The 26,636-nt window shown below is 44.1% G+C and overlaps 1 protein-coding gene across 9 annotated transcripts in view; it reads right to left on the reverse strand.

The window, feature by feature from the left end:
- Nucleotides 1-26,636, reverse strand: part of LOC137527136 (actin-binding protein WASF3-like) — a 197,614-nt gene that overhangs the window by 43,333 nt on the left and 127,645 nt on the right. For all 9 annotated transcript variants that reach the window (XM_068247574.1, XM_068247568.1, XM_068247567.1 and 6 more), the window contains 2 exons: nucleotides 22,577-22,711; nucleotides 6,809-6,962 (listed from right to left, as the gene is read on the reverse strand). In XM_068247574.1, the coding sequence (XP_068103675.1) occupies nucleotides 6,809-6,962; nucleotides 22,577-22,711 (289 nt within the window). The remainder of the gene's footprint in view (nucleotides 1-6,808; nucleotides 6,963-22,576; nucleotides 22,712-26,636) is intronic.

Below are 26,636 nucleotides of genomic sequence, written 5' to 3' on the forward strand. Positions count from 1 at the left end.
GATCACGCTGTGCACGCTGGTGAGTGGGGACAGCGCTGGACGAGCTGAGCTCGTCCTAAACACTAACAGCAACTTTTTCTTGGACGAGCTCAGCTCGTCCAGAACGCTAGGGTGGTTAAATAAAAGAGGAAACTTATCTTTAATGAGAAAATTTAGGAGAAAAAAATAATTGAATAAGGACCATTGTATTTTTTGTTCTGGCTTTGGGACAAGGAGTAAAACGAAAATTCGGCAGCAATGTCCCTTCCGGCAGTAAAGATGTTGCCTTCAGTGATAAATCTCAGAATGTTAATCAGGAAAAGGAAAGCATGAGGAAACATTTTACAATGGACAAACACTGACTAAATAATTTTTATAGTAATATTGTAAAAAAATAAGCAATTTTATCCATGACATTACTTTCTGTAGAGTTGTTTTTCTTTATCTGGAATCCAGAAGAGGTTCTAGGCCTTTTCCACACCATCCAAATCTAAAATAAGGGGCTTTTTCCACTACACAGCTGAATCGCAAAATCACAAATCGTTAGTGATTTTTAGATCACTAGGGTTGCTACTTTATCATAAAAATCATGAGAAGTATTTTCCACTATAGTGATTCGATTTGTAAATTGAAAATCGCAGTTGCTTTCTGGTGCGATTTTAAGAGATATAATGCAATGCAAATGAAAAATCGCAATCGCATAACAAAATGAATGAAAAATTGCAATCGCTGGCGTTTGTGATTGTTAGTGGAAAAGGGCCCTAAGCTTGTTTTCTTTCCAGGGAATGGGCTTCGATATTTCCAGTTTACGTGTTTGAAAAGTACAGTGATTACAGGAAGGGCTGTAAAATTCCACTAACCTAACTGTCCACCTACAGTGTGATTGTGTGATGCAGTGTGAAATATGAGTTCAAACTAAATTATTAACAGTGTACGTAAACAAGCAATACGCTATCAGAATGAATACAAGAATGCCTAAAAAGCTCCGGACTATGGCTTAAAAAACAAGCGACACCCATGCTAACCTAGAAATAAAAAACACATATATAAGTAGATAAATACTACTTCTACTTACAGATGTATTGTGCTATCCATGTAATGATTCCTGTGAATTTTACAAAGTAAAAGCAGAAAATCCTATTCTAGGCTGTGGCCATCTTGCCAAGCTAATGCTAACATTATATCCTCCCTGACTCGTTTCCCCCCCTCATTTCTCTTGCTCATTGTGTATTCATTAGCTGCCCTCCTCCCAGAGTCTTTTTTTTATTTACACATCTAATCACTGAGTCACCTCAGCCTTGCTTGTAAAGTGATCAGCTAGGCAGGGAAATAAATGGAAGAGGAGGAATATATTATAGATAAAAAGAACTCCCAGCATTTGAAAGAACTCCCAGCATTCAACTTTTTGGCACTGTTTGGCACTAGGGTCAGTGCTCCTAAAGTATGTGATAACTCCAAACCATACCAGCAGAACAAGTTTTGCAAGTTTTGAATGCAGGATTAGCATTTTTATCACTTAATAAACTCAGACCAGTTGCTATTGAAATTTGATTTTTATGGTGACAATACCACTTCAAAGAGGAACTTTACTGAATATAGCTTATATAAATATAGGAAGTGTTTATGATGCTAAAGCCGGATAATTAAAGTACCAGTGAGTATCCTGAATAATTTACTATATTCTACTACATGTCACTCAAGTAACAAAAAAACAACAAGCTAACAGCATGGCTAAACTGCTAGGCCCTGGTATCTGGAGCATAAGCTCTTCTGTCAGATGCTACAACTGTCCAGACCTGCCTTGCCCTAAACACACTTACATGTGTTGTCCTCACCACATAAAGCTAGCCATACATGAGTTGAATCTGACAAACAATCAATCATTTCCTAATCAGATAGATCAGATATTGATAGAGTAGTACTGACTGATGTACCACCTTGCCTCACTCAATGGTTATCAGAATGAAAACTCAGATTGTGGGGAGCAAACTGAGCATGCCCCAAGCAATCTCTACTCTGTTCAAAATAATTTAGCATAATGCATGCTTGGATGTAATAGAACAGTTTGTTTTAATTCACAGGAATTGGAATACTGCGGTCCCTGCAAGATTTGCCACCCGATGTTACTGCACACCAGCAGCTGTGTGGTCCTGATCCAGTATCCAGCGTCTGAGTTCAGAAGAAAGTACACTGTGTATGGGGGAGGACAGATAATCACAGCCATACACTTGAACTAGATTATATTTTTTCTCTTTTCATTTTAGGCTGAGACCACTTCAACCTCCATTTTTCACCTCCCACTTCTATGCATCAGCAGCCTCTCTTCATTGTAGCTCTGAGTCATCCTTCCTTTTCCTATCTTCCTTACCCCTCTCTTCTTTCTTAGTCACAACCTATAGAATTTTTCTACTCTTTTTGTCTCCCCGTTTTCACTTCACTTAGACACACTTCCACTTCCTCATACCCATTTGATGCAGTAACTGGTTATTAGCTATCCTTGAAGTTTTCTTAGCACAGAGAATTTTGCTTAGAGTCATTCTTTATTATATTTGTTTTTCTCAGAGCACCCAGATAATCTGTTAGCCCCATAAGCCAATACGTAGGGCCTCAGTAGTATGATGTACAAACCCCCCTCCCCTTTAGTGCAGTTTGGAGCCGAACAAGCACATACCCAAACACACGTCTACCTTGGCGCTCAGCGCCAATGGTTGTAGATGTTATAGACAACAGCTTAATAGCTTGGCTGGAGTGTAAGGTAGCTTAGCAACTGACGCGATTGGTGGTAGTCACCTTGTCCCCATCTGATGTCTTTAGCAAGAGACATTTAAGGCTACGATGAGCTTTAGTTTTTTTTTTTTTGCTTTTTTGGTCTCAGAGGAAGCAGGTTTATTAAACAGTCATCAGGCTGCACACCACTGGCCCCCGTCGAGTATCCACCAGACTTGGTACAGTATTTCACGGTTGCACAATTGTTGGGATTTTCTTTGCTAATTACCACATGTTGTTTATGTGAACCCAGTGTATCAATGATGGAATGAAGACCAAATGAAGAAGGAGGTGGCACACAACTGGCTGCAAAGAGGCTTGTATTAAGGAACACAATATTAATACAAGCATCCAGGTTGCAGCCAGTTGTGTGCTGCCTCTGTCTTCATTTGGTACTTACATGAGTTTGAGGGAGCAGTCCGACCAATGCTTGTGCACGCAACAAACTCCCATGAAAAGACATCCTGGGCCACTGTTTTCGTGGAACAAATTTGCAGTGGAATAAAGTGTGCCAGGCATCTCTCTTTCAGTCCATTTCAAAATGTTCAGAATGCATATGCCCTTTCTCAGGCAATATCAGTTAGCACTAGTGAAGTAAAAAAATAGAGAGGTAAACACACTGCATACGAGGAACATAGGAGGTGACTACAAATTATTCCATTGCAAACATGCCTGCATTATGCTGAATTATGTCACTCTTCAGGAAACCGGAAGAGAAATACGGGAACCGCCATCTTCATTCTTTAAAAAACAATGGCAGTTGCCTGACTTCAATAATCAATTAAACCACTGCTCTACTGTTTGCTTTAGTGCAATTTGATGCTGTGATCGACCCCCTGCCACCCTCCCACCATAGGACGATTTCACGGCACCATATCCCCTTTCACATTACTCTGTGGCAGAGTGCTCTGACAGGGCAATATGCATAGCGCCACCCCGCACTCAGTGATGTGCTACCTGCTGGACAGGAAGTACATTCCTGGTTTACCATTGCTCTGCACCTGCATACTGCACCTCTACCACGAACGCTCATACGCACTTACTGCGTCGCCATAGACGTGCATTGCTGCATAATGCGTGCAGTGGGCACGGATCATACAGCAACACACTGCAGAGTTTGTGGTGGCCTAGCGTCGATTTAGCTACTTCTGCCACTTTGCGTAGTATCGCAGGTAGTTTGAATAGTCTCACTGAGACTAATGGCCATAGTGACAGGGAAGAGGATCAACATGGTAAGTGTGAAAGGGGCCTCAGAGGTTCATCAAACAGATACAATTAACAAGTGAAAGGTAACATCACTTTTGTTAAAAAATTAATTTATTAATACACAAGAATTTTGTATTTTAATTAAAATAGCCTTTCTAGTTTAAGATGAACTGTACTGAAAATAACATAACGAATAAAGTTGCTTAATTTTTTTTTCTTTTTTTAGCAATATTCATTTAGAAATTATTTAGTCAGTGGTTACCTATTGTAAAATCTTTCCTTGCCTTCTTACATCATAAAATGGGTGCCCAATATCCAAGAGCCCATTACAATGTGTACGAACGAAAGTATCCAGGTAAACACTAAGAAATGTATGTCCAAAAACATTGCCAAATAGCACTGAAATGGTTAGGCCCACAACCTCCCACTAGGGCTGAGTGGATAAACAGTGTCGATACTGCTCTCCCCAACGTATTTATGCACATAGAAATATGTTCCCCTAATTCCATCTGATCTGGGATAAATGTCGCGAACGTTGATATTTCTTAAAGATATGCCTGGTGCCTTTTACCCGTATCTTTGTATTTTGACCTGAGTAATAAGCAGATTCACTCCATAAAGGAAATCTTACTTTTGATATTGAAGTGAACTTTTATTTATTTATCTTTTTTCCCAAATAATGGTGTTCTCTGTAAAAGCAATTCCTGCTAACGTGCCTTGTATTACTATAGCAATATATAGATATATATCACCTTCACTGTTTATGCTATGGACCTGTTAGTCCTTGGTTGCCAATCGTTGACTTCTTGATTGGAAGCACTGTATAACTGTCATATGTTATTTTTCCACTATAGCCCATGATACCTTTATCCTGATTGTGACATTGGCTTTATTTATGCGTTAAATTGATATTGCATTATTTCGGTGTTTTAATAAACTTCTTTTTCTTGAAAAAAATTGTTCCTCATCCTTTCCTCACTGCATCACTGTAGAATGTTTGTTTGTGTGTTCCGAAGCCAGAAGAAAAAATACCTGGTCTCCCAGAATGCATTGGAAAGATAAATCCGCATAGCTGTGACATCACTGGGAAGGTAGGGCTACATAGCAATATATAGATACATGAAGTGATTGTGATGCTGTTCCCCGGGGCTTCCTCCAGCTCCTAGCAGCCGATATGTCCCTCGCTGCAGCTCCACTTCCACCCGGGGTCCCCTCTGGTGCAGATGCCGATGTGCATACAATGCGCAACAGCCCCTCTTGGCCGAGCTGACGTAGTCTAGAGTGTTCTGCGCAGGCGCACAACTACTGCACCTGCACAGTACACACGATAATATGTCAGCGTGACCCAGAGGGGCTCTTGTGCAGGCACTGTAGATGCCGACCTGGTGCGGTCCAGGAGCCACCGGAGCTGCGGCAAGGGCACAGGACAGCTGCCAGGGGCTGGAGGAAGCCTTGGGTATGTAAATCTCTTTTTTTATTAGCTTGGACCCTCCCTTTAAAAACACATCTGTAGGTGGCAGTAGGATTGTGAGTCAGAAACTGACCGTAGCCTGCTTATAGAGTTCAAATTGCGCAAAACCACATGATTTAGGCGCCGGATTGGGCTGCCAGTAAAAATATTGGTAATTTCCATTACTGATATTTTACTATTCCCTTACGCAGCACCAATTCTCACTTAGACCATCCATCCCCTTCTAGTGCCTAACACCAATACCCCCTTCCCCCCCCCACCTATCGAATCAATTACTATTTGTTGGCAGATTGACTGCTCAATTAGCTCCCTATGTATTATGCAAGCAGCTATTTCTGTAGCTAATTGGAGTCAGTTACTAGTATTGCATCGAGCACCCAGCTCACCTCTTGGGCACCCAATTACCAATACCATAGGTGTCTATTGGATGCCTGCTGACCTGCTTCTTATTTATGTTCATATTTATAACTGATCCTGTGTGTACATAAAAGTTTTCAATTCTGTGGCAAATATTGTGTAAATAAACAAAACATTAACATTTACAAGGTCAGCTCATATTCATACTCATGTAGAAGAATTTATATAAAATTAGAAGCTACTCGTCCTTGACAGTTTACCATAGCTATCTATGACGGAAACATACACAGTGACAGCATGACTCACATTGGTGATTGCGAAGTAGAATGAGCAGAGATAAACAAATTATTCTGGCAATCTGGTGTAGAGGATTGGCTAATTTGTACTTCTTCCAGCTCTATGCACTGTGTATATTGTTATTTAGCCGTATTAAGAGATCTACACAGTTCCACAACTACAACTCTATAGACTTGTATTGCTCTTTTTTTAAAGTGGGATTTATACTCCCAAAACTAACATTTCAGTAACTGCTCTTAGTTACATAAAAGAACATTTAAAAGCAATCACACACATTCTCTGTGTGTAAAAAATGTATACGTTCACAGCAGAGAGCAGTACAAGATAGCAAAGGTGTCTCATTGGCAAAGGTAGAATACACTCTCTGCCTCTGTATTGATTCTGCTCATTCATCCCAGCCCCTCCTACCTTGTCTGATGAGCAGACACACCTCCTCAGCTTAGTCACTTGAAAAGGAAGGGGGGCAGAGTGAAGGTACATGTCTCAGAGAGCTTCAGCAATGATTACATCTGCCATCAGCCAGAGAAAAGCTATCTTGTACTGCTCTCTGTAGTGAAAATATGTGTTTTAACACACAGAGAATGTGTGGGATTGCTTTCAAATGTGCTTTTATTTAACTAAGAGTAGTTACTGAAATTTTAGTTTTGGGAGTACAATCCCACTTTAAGATTTAAAAAATCTTATTTGTAGTGCCTTATATTTAAGACAAATGAGTAAATGTAATAATTTCACCTGTATGGAGTCAGAATATTAAGAGGCGGAGGCTTGTCACAGCGTTGGTACATCTCTATTACTGGATTTGGGATGGAGTTCCGGGATACCACCTGCTGATTTTGCACTGTGGAGCTTTTAAAGGCCTTTCTCATATTGATGTCTTGCAGTGAAACTGAAAATACAAGCATACAAATGTTATCCAAAGTCATACTGTATGATCTATTGTTAAAGGGCACACGTCAGAAAATAAATGTAGTTTCAAAGTGCAAACTCTGGGATTTAAGGACTGTTAAGTTCATGGTTGCTTCCCCTTGCAGTTCTAGTTTCACTGACTTCATTCTCCTTTTGTGTTAAAGACTCAGAAAAGCTATAAAGAAAAACAAGGATTGTGTCCAAGGAGTTTATACCATCAAACACAGGTCAAGAATGGCAACATTCATATTTATTTACCGACGCTTTGATGAATGATTAATATAAATTTTGCAAATCAAATTGCATATGGAACTGTGGAGGCTGATATCTTGATTCTCCACTTCCTATAAATCAACTTCATCCCCTCTTCCCTTCCCATCAGTGCGTGCGTGGACCCTGCACAAGAGCTTGTCGGATATCTTCTTGTAGCCACGCTCCCCGCCATGTATGAGCGCAGCTGTACTGGGCCTACGTAAGTACAGCCGTGCCTGTGCAGTAAGCCATACCTGAAGCCGCTCGCCCACGTGCTACCTCACAGGTACGGCCATGAGGTAGTGCATGCGCAGTGCAGCCACGCTCAGGCACAAAAGGTAGAGTGACCATGAACTTAAAGAGTGTCCTGGCAAGCAGGGATGAGGTCAGGGGGGATGTGAGAACCCTCTGGATGATCCAGAGGCTTCCCTCTTCTTAAAGCGGATCCAAGATGAAAAACTAACTATAACAAGTAACTTGTCTATATATCTTATCTAAAGTTTAGATAGTTTACACAGCAAATCTGCAAAGCTTTAATAGAATATGATTATTTATTCCTGTGATACAATGAAAGCAGCCATGTTGTTTGTAAACATTACAAAGAGGCAGGCTTATCTGTAGGCAGGCTTATCTGTATCTTAAGCCATCAGCCTAATCCCCTCTCCTCCTCCCTCCTCCCCTCTGCCTCTGAAATCAATGGCTAGTAACACCTCCCCCTCCTCTTGCCCAGACTGAGCTCCCATGAGCCCTTGCTACTGCCAAGGCTCTCTGAAAATCTGTGGGTGTGGCTTTTTTAGTTTATAGGGAATTAGAGTATTAAAACAAAATCAAAAAAGTATTTGGCTTGAGGAATGCCCTATAAACAATAGGAAAGGAACACAATGTGTAAAAGTTCACCTCGGATACACTTTAAGTAACTTTTTTCTCTTGGTCTGTCTCGGGTTTTGCTCTAAATCATGCGGCAAAGCTGTCAATATTTTGGTAATACTGAATGAGGTAATTTATGTGTAATTTTGTGCATATGCATTAATTTATGTGCATAATTATGTGCAAAATGAACACAGTTTTTTTTCTTGAGGGTGTATAACACAAGTGAGTGAGGAGATAAAAAGAAGCCGGTAAAATCCTAAAAACAAAAGCCAAAATAGATGTTGAAAGCACTAACATTTTTTTACGGCATTAGCCCCTGTAATTAAAGTAAAGTATTCCTAGGCTTTGGTGTGTTTCATATCATAACAGCTAGCACTTATAAAGTTCAGCCTGAGTGTAGTCATGTGAAGGGAAGGAGTGGGGCCCCGCCCCTCATCACTGAAACTCTTGGCTTACAATTATTCTGGAGGACCCTTGGGTAACACAATGCTGTGTTAATGCACCACTGTCAGAGAGAGGTAAGGCTAGTAATAATTCAGCCTGACCACCTAACAGAAATAATTATAGTACAGAACTGCTTTAAAATGGTAGTAGTAGTAGTAGTAGTAGTAGTAGTAGTAATTGGAGACCAATAAGCTTATCGGTATATTCTGCAGGCATCGAAAGGGAACTCACTTAAACACAGGGGGAATAGACATATCCCATGGATGCATACAGTGTTCTGGCTGGGATTGGAACCTCGGATGGTGTCAGTGCAGCTTGAGAATGACAGCTACTGAGCTGCAAACAAAATGTGCCTCCTTCACAAATTCATGTTAAGCTTAAGTATAAGCATAGCCGGCCTTTGACCTGTGCGACCAGAGCGGTCGCACAGGGCGCCGGCTTCCAAGGGGGCGCCTAATAGCTGGTTACCTATACTGAGAGCACCTATACCTGATTTCATATACTTGGGGCACCTATAGCTGGCTACCTTTACTGAGAGCACCAACACATGGCTACCTGTACTGGAGGCACCTACGCCTGGCTACCTATGGGGGTGATGGAGACCTCCAACTGACTATGCTGGGGGCACCTATTCTTGGCAACCTATATTGAGGGCACCTACAAATGAGATCGAGGGGTGTTTTTTTTGGGGGGGGGGGGGGGGGGGGGCTCACTGCGGCTATAACGTGTGGTGCAAATTGTTGGTGCTGTGCTATCATTGTAAATGGGGGCAGCTAACTGTCCCACTGATTGTTTTTTTTAATATTCCTGAAAGGTTCTAGCCTTCATTGCTAAGTATATTCAGGACAATTGACTTCCATCCATTTGTGGCTATTAATAGTATTTTTCCTATTATACATATGTGAAGTGTCACAGAGATCTGAGCATTTGGCGTGATGTGTCACAACGTCAAATAGGTTGGGAACCACTGTCCTAGGAGGTAACTCAGGAGAAAAGATGAATTGCATGTGGGCCTGCGTGTGTGAGTGCGTGCGTGTGAGTGCGTGCGTGTGTGTGCGCGCATGTGTGAATTGGATGAGGAGGGGGGGGGTTGGGCTCGAAAATCAGGTTTCGCTCAGGGCGCTGTGAAACCTAAGGCCGGCCCTGAGTATAAGGCTATAGGAAGTGCTGCTTTATTGTCTCAGCCTGGCTTAGTCAGAAGTCTACTCGTCCTCACATTAACTGGGTTCCAATAAACACATGATCTAATTAATGAATTGAAAAAGAATGTGGAGTAGCACTCTTGAAAATAAGAGTCTGTACAAAATAAGAGTCTGCGCCCATTGGGCCTGGACAATATATGCGACAAGAGGGACAGAAGTGTCTCAGCCAAATGAATCCCGCCCTGCCCATTGAACGCCTGCACTCTGTAGACACATGAGAGGTCTCATGCATTATGTTTAGCTTCCATGTGAAATATCTTTCACTAAGAAGAGCTCATTCACTATAGTTAATATCATTTTCAAGCATCAAAATAATTATAAAATACATCTTGTTAATGATGCTGAATCAATTTAGTTTCCTACACTTCATTTGTGAATCCCCACTCTTGTGTCTTCTGAGTCCACGATGTTAAGCAGTCATTCTGCTGCTAGTTATCAGCATATGGTACAATGAAAATCCCGTCTTCTTATTGACTACACAGCTATCCAATCTGCCTTTCATTCAAAACTAATGCCATCTGTGTGGAAAGTCTTAATCCCTCCCTAGTCACATGCATCTGCTGTGGAAGCTGGCTTTAACCGATCATTAGGGTGAGAGTTTAGGGAATGAGCAGTGCAGAGACATGCTGTTTGGCTATAGCTAAGCAATGCTATAGTTAAGCAGTGCTAAGCAGGGCTCAAAGAACAAATGAGTGGTGTCTTGTGGCACAATGTAAAATGATTGTGGGTTTGTTCCTTGCTCATAGTTAAAGTGGACCTGAACTCTTGCACAGGACAAAAGGAAAACAGAAATGCACCCTGTATGTATTTATATATAGAGTTTAGCCTATTTAATTCCCCCTCATTTGTGTCTAATCACAAGTTGTAATTTGATCTCTACCCTGTGCCACATGACGTCCATGGCAGAGATGGCAGATAAGCTCCTTTGAAAGCACTTAATAACATGTCTGCTTCCATGAATCAGGAAGTAGAAACTGCTGATTTATTTTAGGATAACAATAAAGAAATGTGTTTTGTTTAAATGTTATTATGCTGTTGTGTATCTTGTAGAGATACGTTCTGAGTTCAGGTCTGCTTTAAGCGATCTGCTGTGCCAGAATGCTAACCATCATGGAGCAGCTGTATACACACTAGATTCTTGGCCAAGATGCTGCAGAACAATTGTCCCCAATGGGGATTACCGGTACCTAGCAGGTGTACACAACTTATGCACCACACTGACATTTCTAGTCTTCACAGTGTTGCAGTTGCACAGGTACCAGGAAAACAAATCTCAATATGAACAGGTAAGCAAACAAGTCGGATTGCTCTTATTACAAGCAGAACAACTGTGATTGAAATGTTGGTTGCCAAATAAGAACCATGTCCGAGATAGGACAAATTTTCTACCATAATGCTGAAAATCTACAGCTACTCCCTGCATAAAATCTATTAAACCTGAAGGACGCTGTCTAGACAGGGAAAAAGGGCACAAAGGGGAAGCTGTAGTACACAGGATGCCAGCAGGGCGATTATGCAGGTGCTGGCACTGATTCTGCAAAGAGGCACCTACACAGTCATAGAACCGAAAGCCTAGGGTGTAAAAATCATTACATTTTCTTTCTGAACAACAAAGAATAAGACAAATACCAAGTACAGTGTTCCAGCATATGAAGTAAAAACACCTAGGAAAAAAATAATAATTTCTCTTCTGTGTGACTACTGGCAAAATGGGAAGCAACAACACTCCAAATGAAGGTGTACTGAGATGGAAATGACTTTACAATGAAAATAAAAATGTTGACATATCTATAGACTCCTGAAGTGATATCCATTGGTCCTCTCCAAGTGTGTATGCGCAGTGTCTGCTTATAACCATAAAGGCAGGGAGCTCTGATTGTTTCTGTAGCCTGCAAATGTGTATTTATACAAGAACTTACAATTTAACTGGAAGAAGAAAAAGTTTTTCTTTTAAAAAGAAACCTTTCAATTTATTGATAATCTATTAAGGCTGATTGAGGCTGCAGCACTGCCAGTGCACCCTGAAAGCTGTACATGGTTTGAAGACACACTTACTTAGTTTCAGACTTTCTCACAAGTTCTATAAAATATTCACAGATACAGTCTGCTTAATTTATCCATACAGATAGTTATATGGCTGTGATAAAACCAAGTATTCGGACCATGTGATCCTTAAAGAGACACTGAAGCGAAAAAAAAAATTATGATATTATGATTTGTATGTGTAGTACAGCTAAGAAATAAAATATTAAGATCAGATACATCAGTCTAATTGTTTCCAGTACAGGAAGATTTAAGAAACTCCAGTTGTTATCTCTATACAAATGTAACGATCGGTGGCCGCAGAGAGTATCTGATTACCGGTGATCTGCAGTATCACCGAAAATACAGATATATACCAGATTATAAGTGAACTGCAGTCTCACCGATAATCCGATATACAAACTAACCTCTGATCACCCGAGTAGAGTGTAGTGTTTGGTGTAACTGTAACACTAAGAGGACAAGGCCTCAATGCAGTAAGGAGTACTGCACAGATTCCTTCCGCAGACCTGAGCTCTCCAAGACGGGAGGAGTCAGACTGACAGTAGGAAGGGATATCTGAAAGTGACCCTCAGGAGGAAGGATCGCTAACAGAGCGAGGAACCGCCTCTAACGGTAAGGTCGGTTCTCGAGGTCGGACAAGCCAGGTCGTACACACACGGACAGATAAAGTACAGGATCAGGAGGCAAAGGCAGAGTCAAAGTACAGGCAGGGTTCAGCAACGGGGTATCAGAAATATCGGGGTACAAAATCAGGAGGCAGAAGCAGAGTCAAGGAACGAGCCGGGGTTCGGCAACAGAGTATCAGAAATATCGAGGTACAAGATCAGAGTTCAGGAGGATAGTCAAGGCAGGCAGGAAGTCATAACAGATAATCACAATCAAACTAGTACTTTAGCTATCAACAGAATCTATCTTAGTGTAGGATTACAGCTCCAGCTGGTCCCGGCACACTAACGGATCTGACTACGGATCTGGGTGCTCCCACATATGTGATCGCACGCCAGACAAAGAGCAAGTGAAGAGCCAGCAGTATATATACTCTAGGACCTTTCCAGGACCTCCCTAATTGCTGGTCCAATGAGAGCAGTGGAATTTGTCAGCTGACCCAGCTGGTCAGCCGACACCCTTCTAACTGCTATTTAAACTCTGCCTCTGTGCTCGCGCGCGTGTAAGTCTGAATCTTGGTGGACTATCAGTCCCAGCCACACCAGTACTGTTTTGCAATGTATCTAATGCGGGGGTCGCCTCTGATGTGGATTCCGCCGTTACCAATGCGGATTCCGCCGCACTGCCCATGCGGCATGCGGCGTTTTTTCCGCGTTGTGACGCCATGCTGGACGCGGAAACAGCCGCCTCACCTCGAGAGACGGCGGCTTTTCCGCGTTTCCTTACAGTACCCCCCCCCCCCCCCCGAGGAGTGGACTCCGGACAACTCCCACCAGGTTTCTCGGGGTGTAAGGCATGAAACTCCCTTTTTAATTCGTCTGCATGCATGCGCGTCCCCGGTACCCATTGCCTCTCCTCAATGCCGTACCCTTTCCAGTGCACGAGGTATTGTACCGAGTTTTGTACAGAGCGTGAATCTAGAATCTTCTCCACCTCATATTCGTGTTGGGCATCTACCAAGACAGGAGGAGGAGGAGTGGGACCCACCTGGACTGCTGGCTTAAGAAGGGACACGTGGAAAGACCTCACCCCCCGCATGCTAGAGGGAAGATCAACGGTGTAAGTAACATCATTGACTTTCCTGACAACCGGGAATGGACCCACAAACCTGGGACCAAGCTTATTCGAAGGTTGTCTTAGGGTCAAGTGACGTGTGGACACCCAGACCAAGTCTCCTGGTCGGAACTTCCACTCCAGCGACCGTCTTTTGTCAGCTTGACCCTTCTGACTCAAAAAGGCCTTCTCCAGGTTACTTCTAACCGTCCCCCAAAGGTCCTTCAATGACTTTTGCCAGGCCTCCAGGGCTGGGAAAGGAGTGGAGGCTATAGGTAATGGGGAAAATTTGGGTGATCTCCCCGTCACCACCTGAAAGGGAGAGAATCCGGAGGACGAGTTTTTTAAATTATTCTGGGCAAATTCTGCGAAGGGCAGAAATCTGACCCAATCGTCCTGCGCCTCTGCCACATAACACCTTAAAAATTGCTCTAAAGACTGATTTATTCTCTCAGTCTGGCCGTTGGTCTGTGGGTGATAGCCCGATGAAAAAGACAGCTTTATGCCCATGAGGTGGCAAAAAGCTTTCCAAAACCTTGAGACGAATTGGACTCCCCTGTCTGAAACTATGTCTTCGGGAATGCCATGTAAACGGAAGACATGAGTGATAAACAACTCGGCCAATTCCTGAGCCGAGGGGAGTCCTTTCAAAGGCACAAAGTGGGCCATCTTACTAAAGCGGTCGACTATCACCCAAATGACCGCCATACCTTCAGACCTGGGAAGCTCGCCCACAAAATCCATGGACAGGTGGGTCCACGGCTCATTCGGGGTGGGCAAAGGCTGCAACGTACCGACAGGTGCCAGCCGGGAGGGTTTACTCTTGGCACATATCAAACACTCTTTTACGTATTCCTTACAATCCGCTGCCAAGGAAGGCCACCAGGCGCATCTGGCTATCAGATCCTGTGTTCTGGATGCCCCAGGATGCCCTGCGTTCTTATGTGCATGAAACATCTCAAGAACCTGCAGGCGAAAAGGCAGAGGAACGAACAGGACCCCTGCGGGCTTCCCTTCCGGAATGTCTTGCTGAAAGGGAGCCAATGTCTCCCTCCAATCCTCCCAAGTTTCAGTGGCTGCCAGTATTAATTTCTGGGGAATAATGGTCTCTGGAATGGAGGGCTGTGCTGTCTCTGACTCAAAACATCTGGATAGAGCATCCGCCTTAACATTCTTGCTCCCTGGGGTGTACGTAATAATGAAACTAAACCTGGAGAAGAACAACGACCATCGAGCCTGGCGAGGGCTCAACCTCTTAGCCCCCTCGATGTACTCTAGGTTTTTGTGATCGGTGTAAACCGTGATGGTATGCTCAGCTCCCTCTAACCAGTGTCGCCATTCCTCGAAAGCCAATTTGATGGCCAAGAGCTCCCTGTTGCCAATATCGTAATTCCTCTCTGCAGGAGAGAACCTGCGAGAGAAATACGCACACGGGTGCATTTTACCCTGCAAGCCTGACCGCTGTGACAGCACAGCCCCCACCCCAACCTCCGAGGCATCCACCTCCACAATGAACGGGAAAGAGGCATCCACATGTCTGAGGATGGGTGCTGAACAGAATAGGCCCTTCAGGGTGGCAAAAGCATGTAAAGCCTCAGGAGACCAGTGAGTGGTATCTGCCCCCTTCTTAGTGAGGCAGGTAAGGGGAGCAATGACAGTGGAGTACCCCTTTATAAACCGTCTATAGTAGTTGGCGAAGCCAAGAAAGCGCTAAAGGGATTTCAACCCAACCGGCTGTGGCCACTCCAGAACAGCGGAGACCTTGGCAGGATCCATAGACAGGCCTGTGGTGGAAATTATGTACCCCAAGAACGCAACAGATGTTACTTCGAAGATGCACTTCTCAAGCTTTGCGTATAACGAGTTCTGCCTTAACTGATTTAACACAAACCTCACATGGTTTCTATGTTCAGTGAGGTTGTTGGAGAAGATAAGAATATCATCAAGATAAACTAGTACAAATTTCCCCAACACCTCCCGGAATACCTCGTTAATGAGTTCCTGAAAAACGGCCGGAGCATTACATAACCCGAAGGGCATCACCAGGTACTCATAATGCCCGTCTGGTGTATTAAAGGCCGTCTTCCACTCATCGCCCCTTCTTATACGTATCAGATTGTACGCGCCCCGCAAATCTAGCTTAGAAAAAATCTTAGCGTCAGTAACCTGAGTGAACAAATCATCTATCAGTGGCAACGGATAGCGATTCTTTATAGTAATCTTGTTGAGACCGCGATAATCGATGCAGGGTCGCAGGCCTCCGTCTTTCTTTTTGACAAAAAAGAACCCTGCTCCAGCAGGTGACCGGGACGGGCGAATGAAACCCTTGGCCAAATTTTCACGGATGTACTCCTGCATGGCCAATTTTTCGGGCCCTGATAGATTGTACAAGTGACCCCGGGGGGGAACACAACCTGAACGGAGATCAATGGGACAATCGAAAGGACGATGTGGGGGCAATTTATCAGCTGCCTTGGGACAGAACACATCGGAAAATTCAGAATACTGATCTGGTACCCCTTCCACCTGAAATCTGGTTTGCCCCAAGGTCAACTTCCCCAAACACCGCTGAAAACAACGAGGTGACCAAGTGGTTAACTGACCCGTGGCCCAGTCTATTTGAGGTGAATGAAGTTGCAACCACGGCATGCCTAGGATAATAGTTGAGGTAGACATGTGCAGTACAAAAAACGATAATTGTTCCCCATGCAGTACCCCTATGGTGACCTTCACCTCCGGGGTCTGCGACAGAGCACGATTCCGTTGTAGAGGGGAATCGTCTACTGCCGTGACCTGAATGGGGGGTGTCACAGGAGTGAGCGGAATACCCAACTCCTGAGCAAACTTAAAGTTCATAAAATTGGCCGCTGAGCCTGAGTCAATGAAAGCCTCAGTGGCCACAGATTTCTTCTCCCATGTAACTGTACAAGGGAGAAGCAATTTCTTTTCTTTAAGGGGTGCAAGTGGCGTGCCTAGGGTGTCACCCCCCACTACTCCTAGGCAAATTCGTTTCCCGACTTGTTCGGGCAGTTGATCCATCATTCTCCGCCTTCGCTCCACCTGGGTCAATTTCGAACAACCAATCTGCATTGGTTCGGGTGGAGGCAAGGCCGGAGGAGATGAGACAGATGGAGATGGCGTTACTAAGGGTGCAGCGGAGGGTGCCACATATGATGTTACCCTGGCACGGTGACTGCCCTGAATCTGCCTCTGATGGCGTAATCGACGGTCGACTCGAATGGCCGATGTGATGGCCTCATCGACTGTCCTGGGCTCGGGCAAGGTTAGCATTAAATCGGAGACCTCCTCCGACAACCCAGACAAGAAGTAATCCATGAGGGCAAAATTATCAAATCTGGCCGTGACTGACCATCTGCGAAATTCTGCCGCGTAATCCTCGACTGAACCCCTGTCTTGCCGCAAAAGTTTGAGCTTCCGCTCAGAGGTTGCCGCAAGGTCAGGGTCGTCGTAAATTACGGCCATGGCCTTAAAGAATTCCTCTACCGAGGTCAGAGCAGTATCGGTAGGAGGCAGGTTGTATGCCCATGACTGGGAGTCACCAGTCAGCAAAGTTTTAATAAAGGTGACCCGTTGGGTCTCAGTCCCCGAGGATCGGGGTCTTAACTCGAAGTACGATAACACTCTACTCTGAAAATTCCGGAAGTCAGACTTGTGGCCGGAAAATTTATCTGGTACGGGCATACGTATGTCAGCACTAGGAGGGGATCGCACTGAATCAACTGACGTCTGGAGGGTTCGCACAGAGCCTGATAGGACATCAATCATAGTCTTGTGGCTACCCAGCACTTGGTTGATGTTTTCCACCGAAGTGGCAAGTGCGCCCAGACGGTCAGTGTGTGCGTCCATTTGCATTTTTTGGGTCTGGCGTTCTGTAACGATCGGTGGGCGCAGAGAGTATCTGATTACCGGTGATCTGCAGTATCACCGAAAATACAGATATATACCAGATTATAAGTGAACTGCAGTCTCACCGATAATCCGATATACAAACTAACCTCTGATCACCCGAGTAGAGTGTAGTGTTTGGTGTAACTGTAACACTAAGAGGACAAGGCCTCAATGCAGTAAGGAGTACTGCACAGATTCCTTCCGCAGACCTGAGCTCTCCAAGACGGGAGGAGTCAGACTGACAGTAGGAAGGGATATCTGAAAGTGACCCTCAGGAGGAAGGATCGCTAACAGAGCGAGGAACCGCCTCTAACGGTAAGGTCGGTTCTCGAGGTCGGACAAGCCAGGTCGTACACACACGGACAGATAAAGTACAGGATCAGGAGGCAAAGGCAGAGTCAAAGTACAGGCAGGGTTCAGCAACGGGGTATCAGAAATATCGGGGTACAAAATCAGGAGGCAGAAGCAGAGTCAAGGAACGAGCCGGGGTTCGGCAACAGAGTATCAGAAATATCGAGGTACAAGATCAGAGTTCAGGAGGATAGTCAAGGCAGGCAGGAAGTCATAACAGATAATCACAATCAAACTAGTACTTTAGCTATCAACAGAATCTATCTTAGTGTAGGATTACAGCTCCAGCTGGTCCCGGCACACTAACGGATCTGACTACGGATCTGGGTGCTCCCACATATGTGATCGCACGCCAGACAAAGAGCAAGTGAAGAGCCAGCAGTATATATACTCTAGGACCTTTCCAGGACCTCCCTAATTGCTGGTCCAATGAGAGCAGTGGAATTTGTCAGCTGACCCAGCTGGTCAGCCGACACCCTTCTAACTGCTATTTAAACTCTGCCTCTGTGCTCGCGCGCGTGTAAGTCTGAATCTTGGTGGACTATCAGTCCCAGCCACACCAGTACTGTTTTGCAATGTATCTAATGCGGGGGTCGCCTCTGATGTGGATTCCGCCGTTACCAATGCGGATTCCGCCGCACTGCCCATGCGGCATGCGGCGTTTTTTCCGCGTTGTGACGCCATGCTGGACGCGGAAACAGCCGCCTCACCTCGAGAGACGGCGGCTTTTCCGCGTTTCCTTACAACAAAAAAGCCATTAAGCTCTAAAGTCGTGGAGAGGGCTGTTTTCTGACTTTTATTATCTCAACTGTTAGTTAATGTTTTACTTTTCCTCTGCCAGAGGAGAGGTCATTAGTTCACAGACTGTTCTGAAAGAATCATTTTGAATGCTGAGTGTTGTGTAATCTGCACATATTAGAGAATGATGCAATGTTAGAAAACACACTATATACCTGAAAATAAAAATATGAGAATATTTTCTTTGCTGCTAATCTTCTAGTAATTATTCATAGTACACAACCAATTCATTATATCATATATATTTTTTCGCTTCAGTGTCTCTTTAAAGGGAACCTGAAGTAAGAGGAACACATTTATTTAATTTTAAACAGTACCAGTTTCCTGGCAGTTTTGCTGCTCCTCTGCCTCTAATGCCTTCAGGCATGGCCGGCAATGCAGACCATGCCTCCCCAATTTGGAGGCCTCCGGGCAGCCCCACTCTGAGTACGGAAGGAAGGTGACGGTACTTTGAACACCCGCCCTCGCTTCCTATTGGCCACAGCACTATCTATGTGCACCTACTGTATGTTTCATGACGTGTTACCTGGGTAACACAACGTTGAGCATACAGAACTCCCAGCCCGACGGCTGGGAGCTCAGCGAGTGGCGGCTGGCGCAAAATTTGAAGTGCAGACTGTGTTTATGCAGTCTGTCACTTTTGTGCACAGCGGAGCTGCAGTCTGAAGATGTATTGGGCTGATGATTCATGAGGGTGACATTGGCCTCAGTTCACTAAGCAGTTTAGACTAGTTTACAGATGGCTGGTGGCTGGATAGTGTAATGTTTAAGGGCTCTGCCTCTGACAAAGGCAACCTGGGTTCGAATCTCGGCTCTGCCTGTTCAGTAAGCCAGCACCTATTCAGTAGGAGACCTTGGGCAAGACTCCCTAACACTGCTACTGCCTATAGAGCGCGCCCTAGTGGCTGCAGCTCTTGTGCTTTGAGTCCACCAGGAGAAAAGTGCGATATAAATGTTCTTTGTTTGTTACAGATGGTTTTTAGTCTACTGGTGATTTGGTGTAATGTTTTAGACCTGTCTTTAGACCTGGTCTAACATTCAGTAATTTCACAATTCACAAAGCCAAAAAGGAGTAGCCACGCCCACTTTTCTGATAGAGATTAGACCAGCTGATTTGTGTCGGTAAAGTAATTCTGTGAGGTATTTTAGATGTGAGGATGGAACCTTTTGAATTAATTATGCAGGAATTTAATTGTATGCAGAGGAGAGCTCATCAAAGGAGAAGGATGTCAGTCATAGCTACCCATTTGTGAATTGCATCTTTTGATCATTTCCCTAGCTTTACCAACCTAATTACCAAAGGTTTTAGACCAGGTCTAAAAATAGGTCTAAAACATTTGGTAATAGTGAATTCCCCTTTGATGCAACTGACCAAACCATCAGTAGACTGAAAACCATCAGTAGACTAGTCTAAACTGTTTAGTGAATTGAGGCCATTGTCTGAAACCATAAAGGTCAGTTATGCCGCGTTTGAAATGCAATATTAATGCATAACGGTTGTATTTATTTCACTGTGCATACTAATGAGGGGGCGTTCCCTCTAATTGCCATGGCTGATGGGATTGATCACTGTATATATGTTTGAGCACTGCATTGTGAAACTTGTTAGTCTGCACTTTCTGATAATGTGACCCTCTGTGGCCCTGAAACAACTGTCAAATTTTGTGTTGACTTGTGTCTTAAGGAATAAACACTCCTGCAAATTATTTTTGGTGTGCTAGCCGACCTTGGACTTTATGCATTGCATTAATGTGGCTTTGCATCCTGGCTATGCACCTAACTACTAACGGCAAGGTGTGCCTCTTCTAATCTCTCTAACTGCACTACCTCCAATGCCTGGTACACACCATGCAATTTCCAGTCATATTAACAGGTTGAATCGATAATTTCCGACAGGTCCAATCGGTTTCTGAACGATTTTGTACAGAATGTCGGACATTATTGATTTGACCCATTGATCTGACGGGAAATTGCATGGTGTGTACCAAGCATAATACTTTTAGACATAGACTGTGAACATGCATGCTAATCAGATGTTTCTAACAAAAAAATCTGTCAAGATTAGCTGCATGCTTGTTTCAGGTGTATTTCAGACACTACTGATGCCAGAATTATCAGCAGGACTAGCAGGCAACTGGTATATTTTTAAAAGGATATAAATATGGCAGCCTTCATATCCATCTCATTTCAGGTGTCCATTAAACAATAAATACATTAGAACTGCATTTTAACATTTATGTCAACCAAAAAGATAAGCTCTCTTATACAGTTGTTGAACATGTAGACAAAATCTCACTGCTCTCAGTGTAGCTTCCAACCTAACTGCCACGTGAACAAGAGTACTTGGCTGTCTAAAGCACTTATTTTTCCTAAGGAGAATGAAAGTCTATGGACACAGAGGGCACATCACACAGTGGCATCACTTATTTCATAGGAGTATTGCGGTTAGGCAAGGTTTTCAAGCACGCCATGGCAATCCTTACCCACCAATCGGTAAGCCATCAGTAAGAAGTTAGTTAATCACCGGATCCAGCTACAAACTGCCATCAATGATGACTTTGTTCTAATATCTATCCCCACCTGTCTAGTCCCCTAGTATAAAAAGTAAGTACAGCTACTAATGACACAACCAGTAACACCTAATCTGAAAAGAATAGAAGAACGTAGGAATTTGTAGGAAATTAATGTTAGCTTGCATAGTTTCACTTCAAACACCCAGGAGCGACACCATAGGCTCAGAGGAAGTAGTGTGCTCGGTCCTCACCCCGGTACCAAAGGGGTCCCAACAATAGTTCCAGCAAAGGACCAGCACCACACGAAATATACTTATAGCTCTCTTAGTGCTTTATTAGTGCAGGCATGACAGCATTAAAGCACTAAGAGAGCTATAAGTATATTTCGTGTGGTGCTGGTCCTTTGCTGGAACTCTTGCATAGTTTCAGTAAAAAAAGAAAAAGTACTCATAAGCTTGGGTTGCAAGTCCAGCAACCATGGTAAAGCACGTCTTCACTCGAATCTTGTTGGGTCTGGGTCGCTCTCCAAAGAAAAATGTATAGAGCAATACTACACTAACTGATGGACCACATATAGAGAGGGCGTGTATAAATGAGTGGGGAGGAGGAGCCCCTAGTGTAATAAAACTATTTAAAAACAATAAAAAGGTAAGAAAAGACAAGCTTACCTCAAAAGCAGTACTAAAACATAATAATAAAGATATAAACTACTGTTATGCATTACACTAGGGGTCAAGTGCATAGCTAGGGGTTTCACAACTTGGGGACAAAAGTTTTTGTGCCCCCCCCCTCGGGACCAAATGGGCGTGGCCATGAATCAAAATGTGGTCATGGTCGTGTGTGGAGTCAAATGTACAAATGCTGTTTAGATAGTCAAATGTGCTTCCTTCCCCTATAGAGAGCCAAATGTGCCCCTTCCCCATTCAGATAGCCAGACGTACCCCTCTTTAAATAGGCAAATGTACCCTCCTTTGATAGACGGATCTGCCCCCACTAGACAGCTAGATGTGCCCCGCTTTTTCTGATGCAGTTAACTCTTCTGCACCCCTATGCAGAGGGAGGGAGAGAAGCAGGGGCACTTTGGGGCAGCCAGCGAGCTGCCTCTTACGCACGTGGGGGTGCAATGGCCATACTGAGCGCCCTCACAGTTCTGCGCCCGGGGACATATGTCCCCCCATAGCTACGCCTCTGTAGAGGCACCTCCTCCTTACCCTCCTGGAAAGATTGTTTTGTGAACATTCTCAGAACAACCTTTGTGTATACATACTGTACAGCTACCAATTCAGTTGTATGGAGAGGGAGAGGACAAGCAAGAGGTGGCCCACTGCTGAGACTACAGCAGAAGAACAATAGAGGCTGGTGGTTAATAATCCATCAAGGTGAATCACTTGTGAAATCGTCTGTGAGGTCATGTACTGTATATGTAGGCTAATGCAGAGGACAAACTTTTCTATAATTACCAGTTAAGGGATTACACTGTGAGCAATTACCTTCCTCCACTGTGGAATCCAGCTGAGTAACTTTGATGACAAGTAAGTCCACTCTTTCCTGCAGGGAATTCATCCTCATATAAAAACTGTTGGCTTCATTAAATAGCTCCCCAAAGATGTCCTCTGCATGTCGACCTGCATCATAGGGAAACAAACAGCAAGGAAACTCAGGTGATTATACATGTGCTAGACAGCAAGTGAGTGTTAAAGCTACATTGCTTCTGCTTAGGGCTACGCCTATAGGGACGTTTTTTGCCAGTTACTCTTTAAAATAGAAAATCAGTTTATTGAATTTTCAGACTGTGCTATTGTTCACTGCATGGTTTCTAATGGGAAATTCTCTACTGCTGCTGCCACACTAGGAGCACTGGGAGAAGGTCCTTTCACTCAACACAGCTAAGGCCAAAAATAAGTACAGCAAAAATCTCTTGAGACGGCTTACCTGTAGTTTAAAGATGTGAAATGATGCTCCTATTAACTGAAATCTGTGACTACAAGATTTCTAAGTGAACCTCCGTTTTTGAGGCTTTACAATGGAGTTATTAAAGAGAATCTGTACTCTAAAATTCTTACAATAAAAAGCATACCATTCTATTCATTATGTTCTCCTGGGCCCCTCTGTGCTGTTTCTGCCACTCTCTGCTACAATCCTGGCTTGTAATTGCCATTTTTATCCAGTGTTTACAAACAAAAGACATAGCAAGTGATAGCTGAGAGGAGCTCAGTGTGTGTGTCATACAGAGTGTGCAGGGGGCCTGGAGAGGGTGTGTATAGCTTCTAGCCAATCACAAGCAGCACAGCACATTCCAGCTTGACTGCCTCAGCCCGACAGACCCGACAGAGGAGAGAAGATTAGATGATATAACAGAGATAATACAGCCACTGTGCAAATAGGAAAGGCTGCAGTAAGACAGACCACATTAGAATAGGTATAGGAACTTATAGGATAGAAGAAATAAGGATGAAAATTTTGTTACAGAGTCTCTTTAAACGTTACAATGAACATGGCTGCATAATATTATAATACACAAATATTATGTTTTTTCCTACATAATATTTGTGTATTCTATAAATAAAATGCCTTATAAGCCACCGGCAAACAAAAAATGAATAATAATTTTGACAGTACTTTTTCACCTACTTTTTGATACTTCTTCAATTGTGAAGTGCTGAAACGTTATTTAAAACAGCAAAAATCTATTAACCCTTCGCACACTCACATGCAAATGTTCAAACAAATGCATTCACAGATTCACTCATCCAGGCACAACTGTTATCCCTACAGCTAAATTAAAAGCCAGGGTTTTAGTTCACAGAAGAATGCATTCTTATGCTTAGTCACCTATACTGCGCAGAAGTACCCAGGTAAACATAGGTGTCCTAACTCTGGCCCTGTAACATGCATAGTGCAGACATGCAAACACATTCATTGCATCAAACCTATCAATGGATTAGGAGCACACATCCTAACTTCCTCTCCTGGGAAAGATGGTGCATCTTACCAATCGCACAAGGGAGCTAACGTTATGTGTCCATGTGCACCATGCGCATACACCAGCATAAGCTGTGTGCATGCTGACAAATTTGCATGTGAGTGTGCGAAGGGTTAATAGATTTTTGCTGTTTTCTAGCCACACCCCCTTCAGCACCTCCCTTTCCCTAATAATTTATTTAATGTCCTAACTAGAGGCGATGTGCCTGGATATATGTATTTCCATTTTACTACTGACCCCTGTGGCTAGGGTCTAATTCAGTGCACTCCCTCCTTCCCCTGTATGTATTTGTCAGCATGCACACAGCTTATGCTGGTGTATGCGCATGGTGCACATGGACACATAACGTTAGCTCCCTTGTGCGATTGGTAAGATGCACCGTCTTTCCCAGGAGAGGAAGTTAGGATGTGTGCTCCTAATCCATTGATAGGTTTGATGCAATGAATGTGTTTGCATGTCTGCACTATGCATGTTACAGGGCCAGAGTTAGGACACCTATGTTTACCTGGGTACTTCTGCGCAGTATAGGTGACTAAGCATAAGAATGCATTCTTCTGTGAACTAAAACCCTGGCTTTTAATTTAGCTGTAGGGATAACAGTTGTGCCTGGATGAGTGAATCTGTGAATGCATTTGTTTGAACATTTGCATGTGAGTGTGCGAAGGGTTAATAGATTTTTGCTGTTTTCTAGCCACACCCCCTTCAGCACCTCCCTTTCCCTAATAATTTATTTAATGTCCTAACTAGAGGCGATGTGCCTGGATATATGTATTTCCATTTTACTACTGACCCCTGTGGCTAGGGTCTAATTCAGTGCACTCCCTCCTTCCCCTGTATGTATTTGTCAGCATGCACACAGCTTATGCTGGTGTATGCGCATGGTGCACATGGACACATAACGTTAGCTCCCTTGTGCGATTGGTAAGATGCACCGTCTTTCCCAGGAGAGGAAGTTAGGATGTGTGCTCCTAATCCATTGATAGGTTTGATGCAATGAATGTGTTTGCATGTCTGCACTATGCATGTTACAGGGCCAGAGTTAGGACACCTATGTTTACCTGGGTACTTCTGCGCAGTATAGGTGACTAAGCATAAGAATGCATTCTTCTGTGAACTAAAACCCTGGTGTAACGATTGGTGTCAGCAAGAGGCACAAATATCTGATTAAGTGGTGATATACAGAATCACCACTAATGCAGATATGTTAGAGTGAAATAGTAAGTATCTTCCTGATGGTAAATCAGCGGAAGGCTCACTAACACGGTAAGTGCCTGAAATGATCTACTCAGACCAGTGTCACACCCCGAACCTTGATTATTGGGGATCCGCAGTATCGCCAATAATACAAGGATAGACCCGATTATATAGCAATCTGCGGAATTGCTAATAATGCGGGTAGATGTAAAGCAGTGGACACACGAACAACATGAAAATATACAAAGCAGTAAATATTCACAAAGTTGTGGAAATATCCACCACACGGCAATTCCTCAGAGGTGTGGTTACCTCTGAATGGGAACCCCGTGTGTGAGATCCCCCAAAGTGGCAGTGGAGGAATCTCGGCCTCTGGCAGTAACGGTCTGCTAGGGCCGGCGTCTCAGGGAGGCAAGCCTCAGATAATAACCCAACAGTAGGAGACGTTCCACTGAAGGGAGCAAGGTCAGACAGAAAGAGGTTCGGCAACAGTACAGGCGGCAACAGTACAGAGACGTGAGACGAGAGAATAGTCAGGAACCAAGCCAATAGTCGTTAACGGTACGGGCTGGCAGAGTACAGAATCAGGAAGCAGAAGAGAAGTCAAGACAGGCACAGAATCATACACAGAGAATCAATAACAATAATAATAATCTCCTAGTCTAGGTGTGAAGTCCTTGGTTTCAACACCTGGGATCTAGTCTAAGGTCTGAGTGCTGACACAGGGTATCGCAAACACAGACAAAGTGTGACTGAAAAGCACTTCCTTATATACTGCCTGGGAGAGAAGTCTCCACCCCAGGCAGCAACCAATCAGAGCAGGCTAAAATGTCAGCTGACCTCCAGGTCAGCTGACACGCTTTCTAAGAGTATAAAGGCGTGTCTGGTGTGCGGCCGCACCCCCTAGAGGCAAGATGGCAGAACCCTGGTGAACAGCATGTTGGTGAGTTTGGAGCAGAGTGCTCGGACGGGTGTGCGCAGCGGATGCGGACGAATTTCCGCATCCCGCGTTGGAAGGTCCGCTTGCCGGACTGGATGCGACCATATTTCCGCAATCCATCCGGCGTTGCAGATTTTTCGTTACAGTACCCCTCCCTCTAGGCGTGGACTCCGGACACGTCCCACCTGGCCTGTCAGGATGGAGCTCATGGAACCGTCTCCTAAGTTTATCAGCATGTAAATCACCTGCTTTGACCCAGGATCTTTCCTCTAGACCGTACCCTCTCCAATGCACCAAATACTGCACTGAACCCTGAACTCGTCTGGAGTCCAAGATCTCCTCAACCTCCCATTCAGGCTCACCATCAACCATGACAGGGTGAGGAGGGGGGGAATCCACCTGAACAGCTGGTTTCAGGAGTGACACATGAAAG

The sequence above is a fragment of the Hyperolius riggenbachi genome, chromosome 8 (genome assembly GCF_040937935.1).
Source record: "Hyperolius riggenbachi isolate aHypRig1 chromosome 8, aHypRig1.pri, whole genome shotgun sequence".
Taxonomy (NCBI): Eukaryota; Metazoa; Chordata; class Amphibia; order Anura; family Hyperoliidae; genus Hyperolius; species Hyperolius riggenbachi.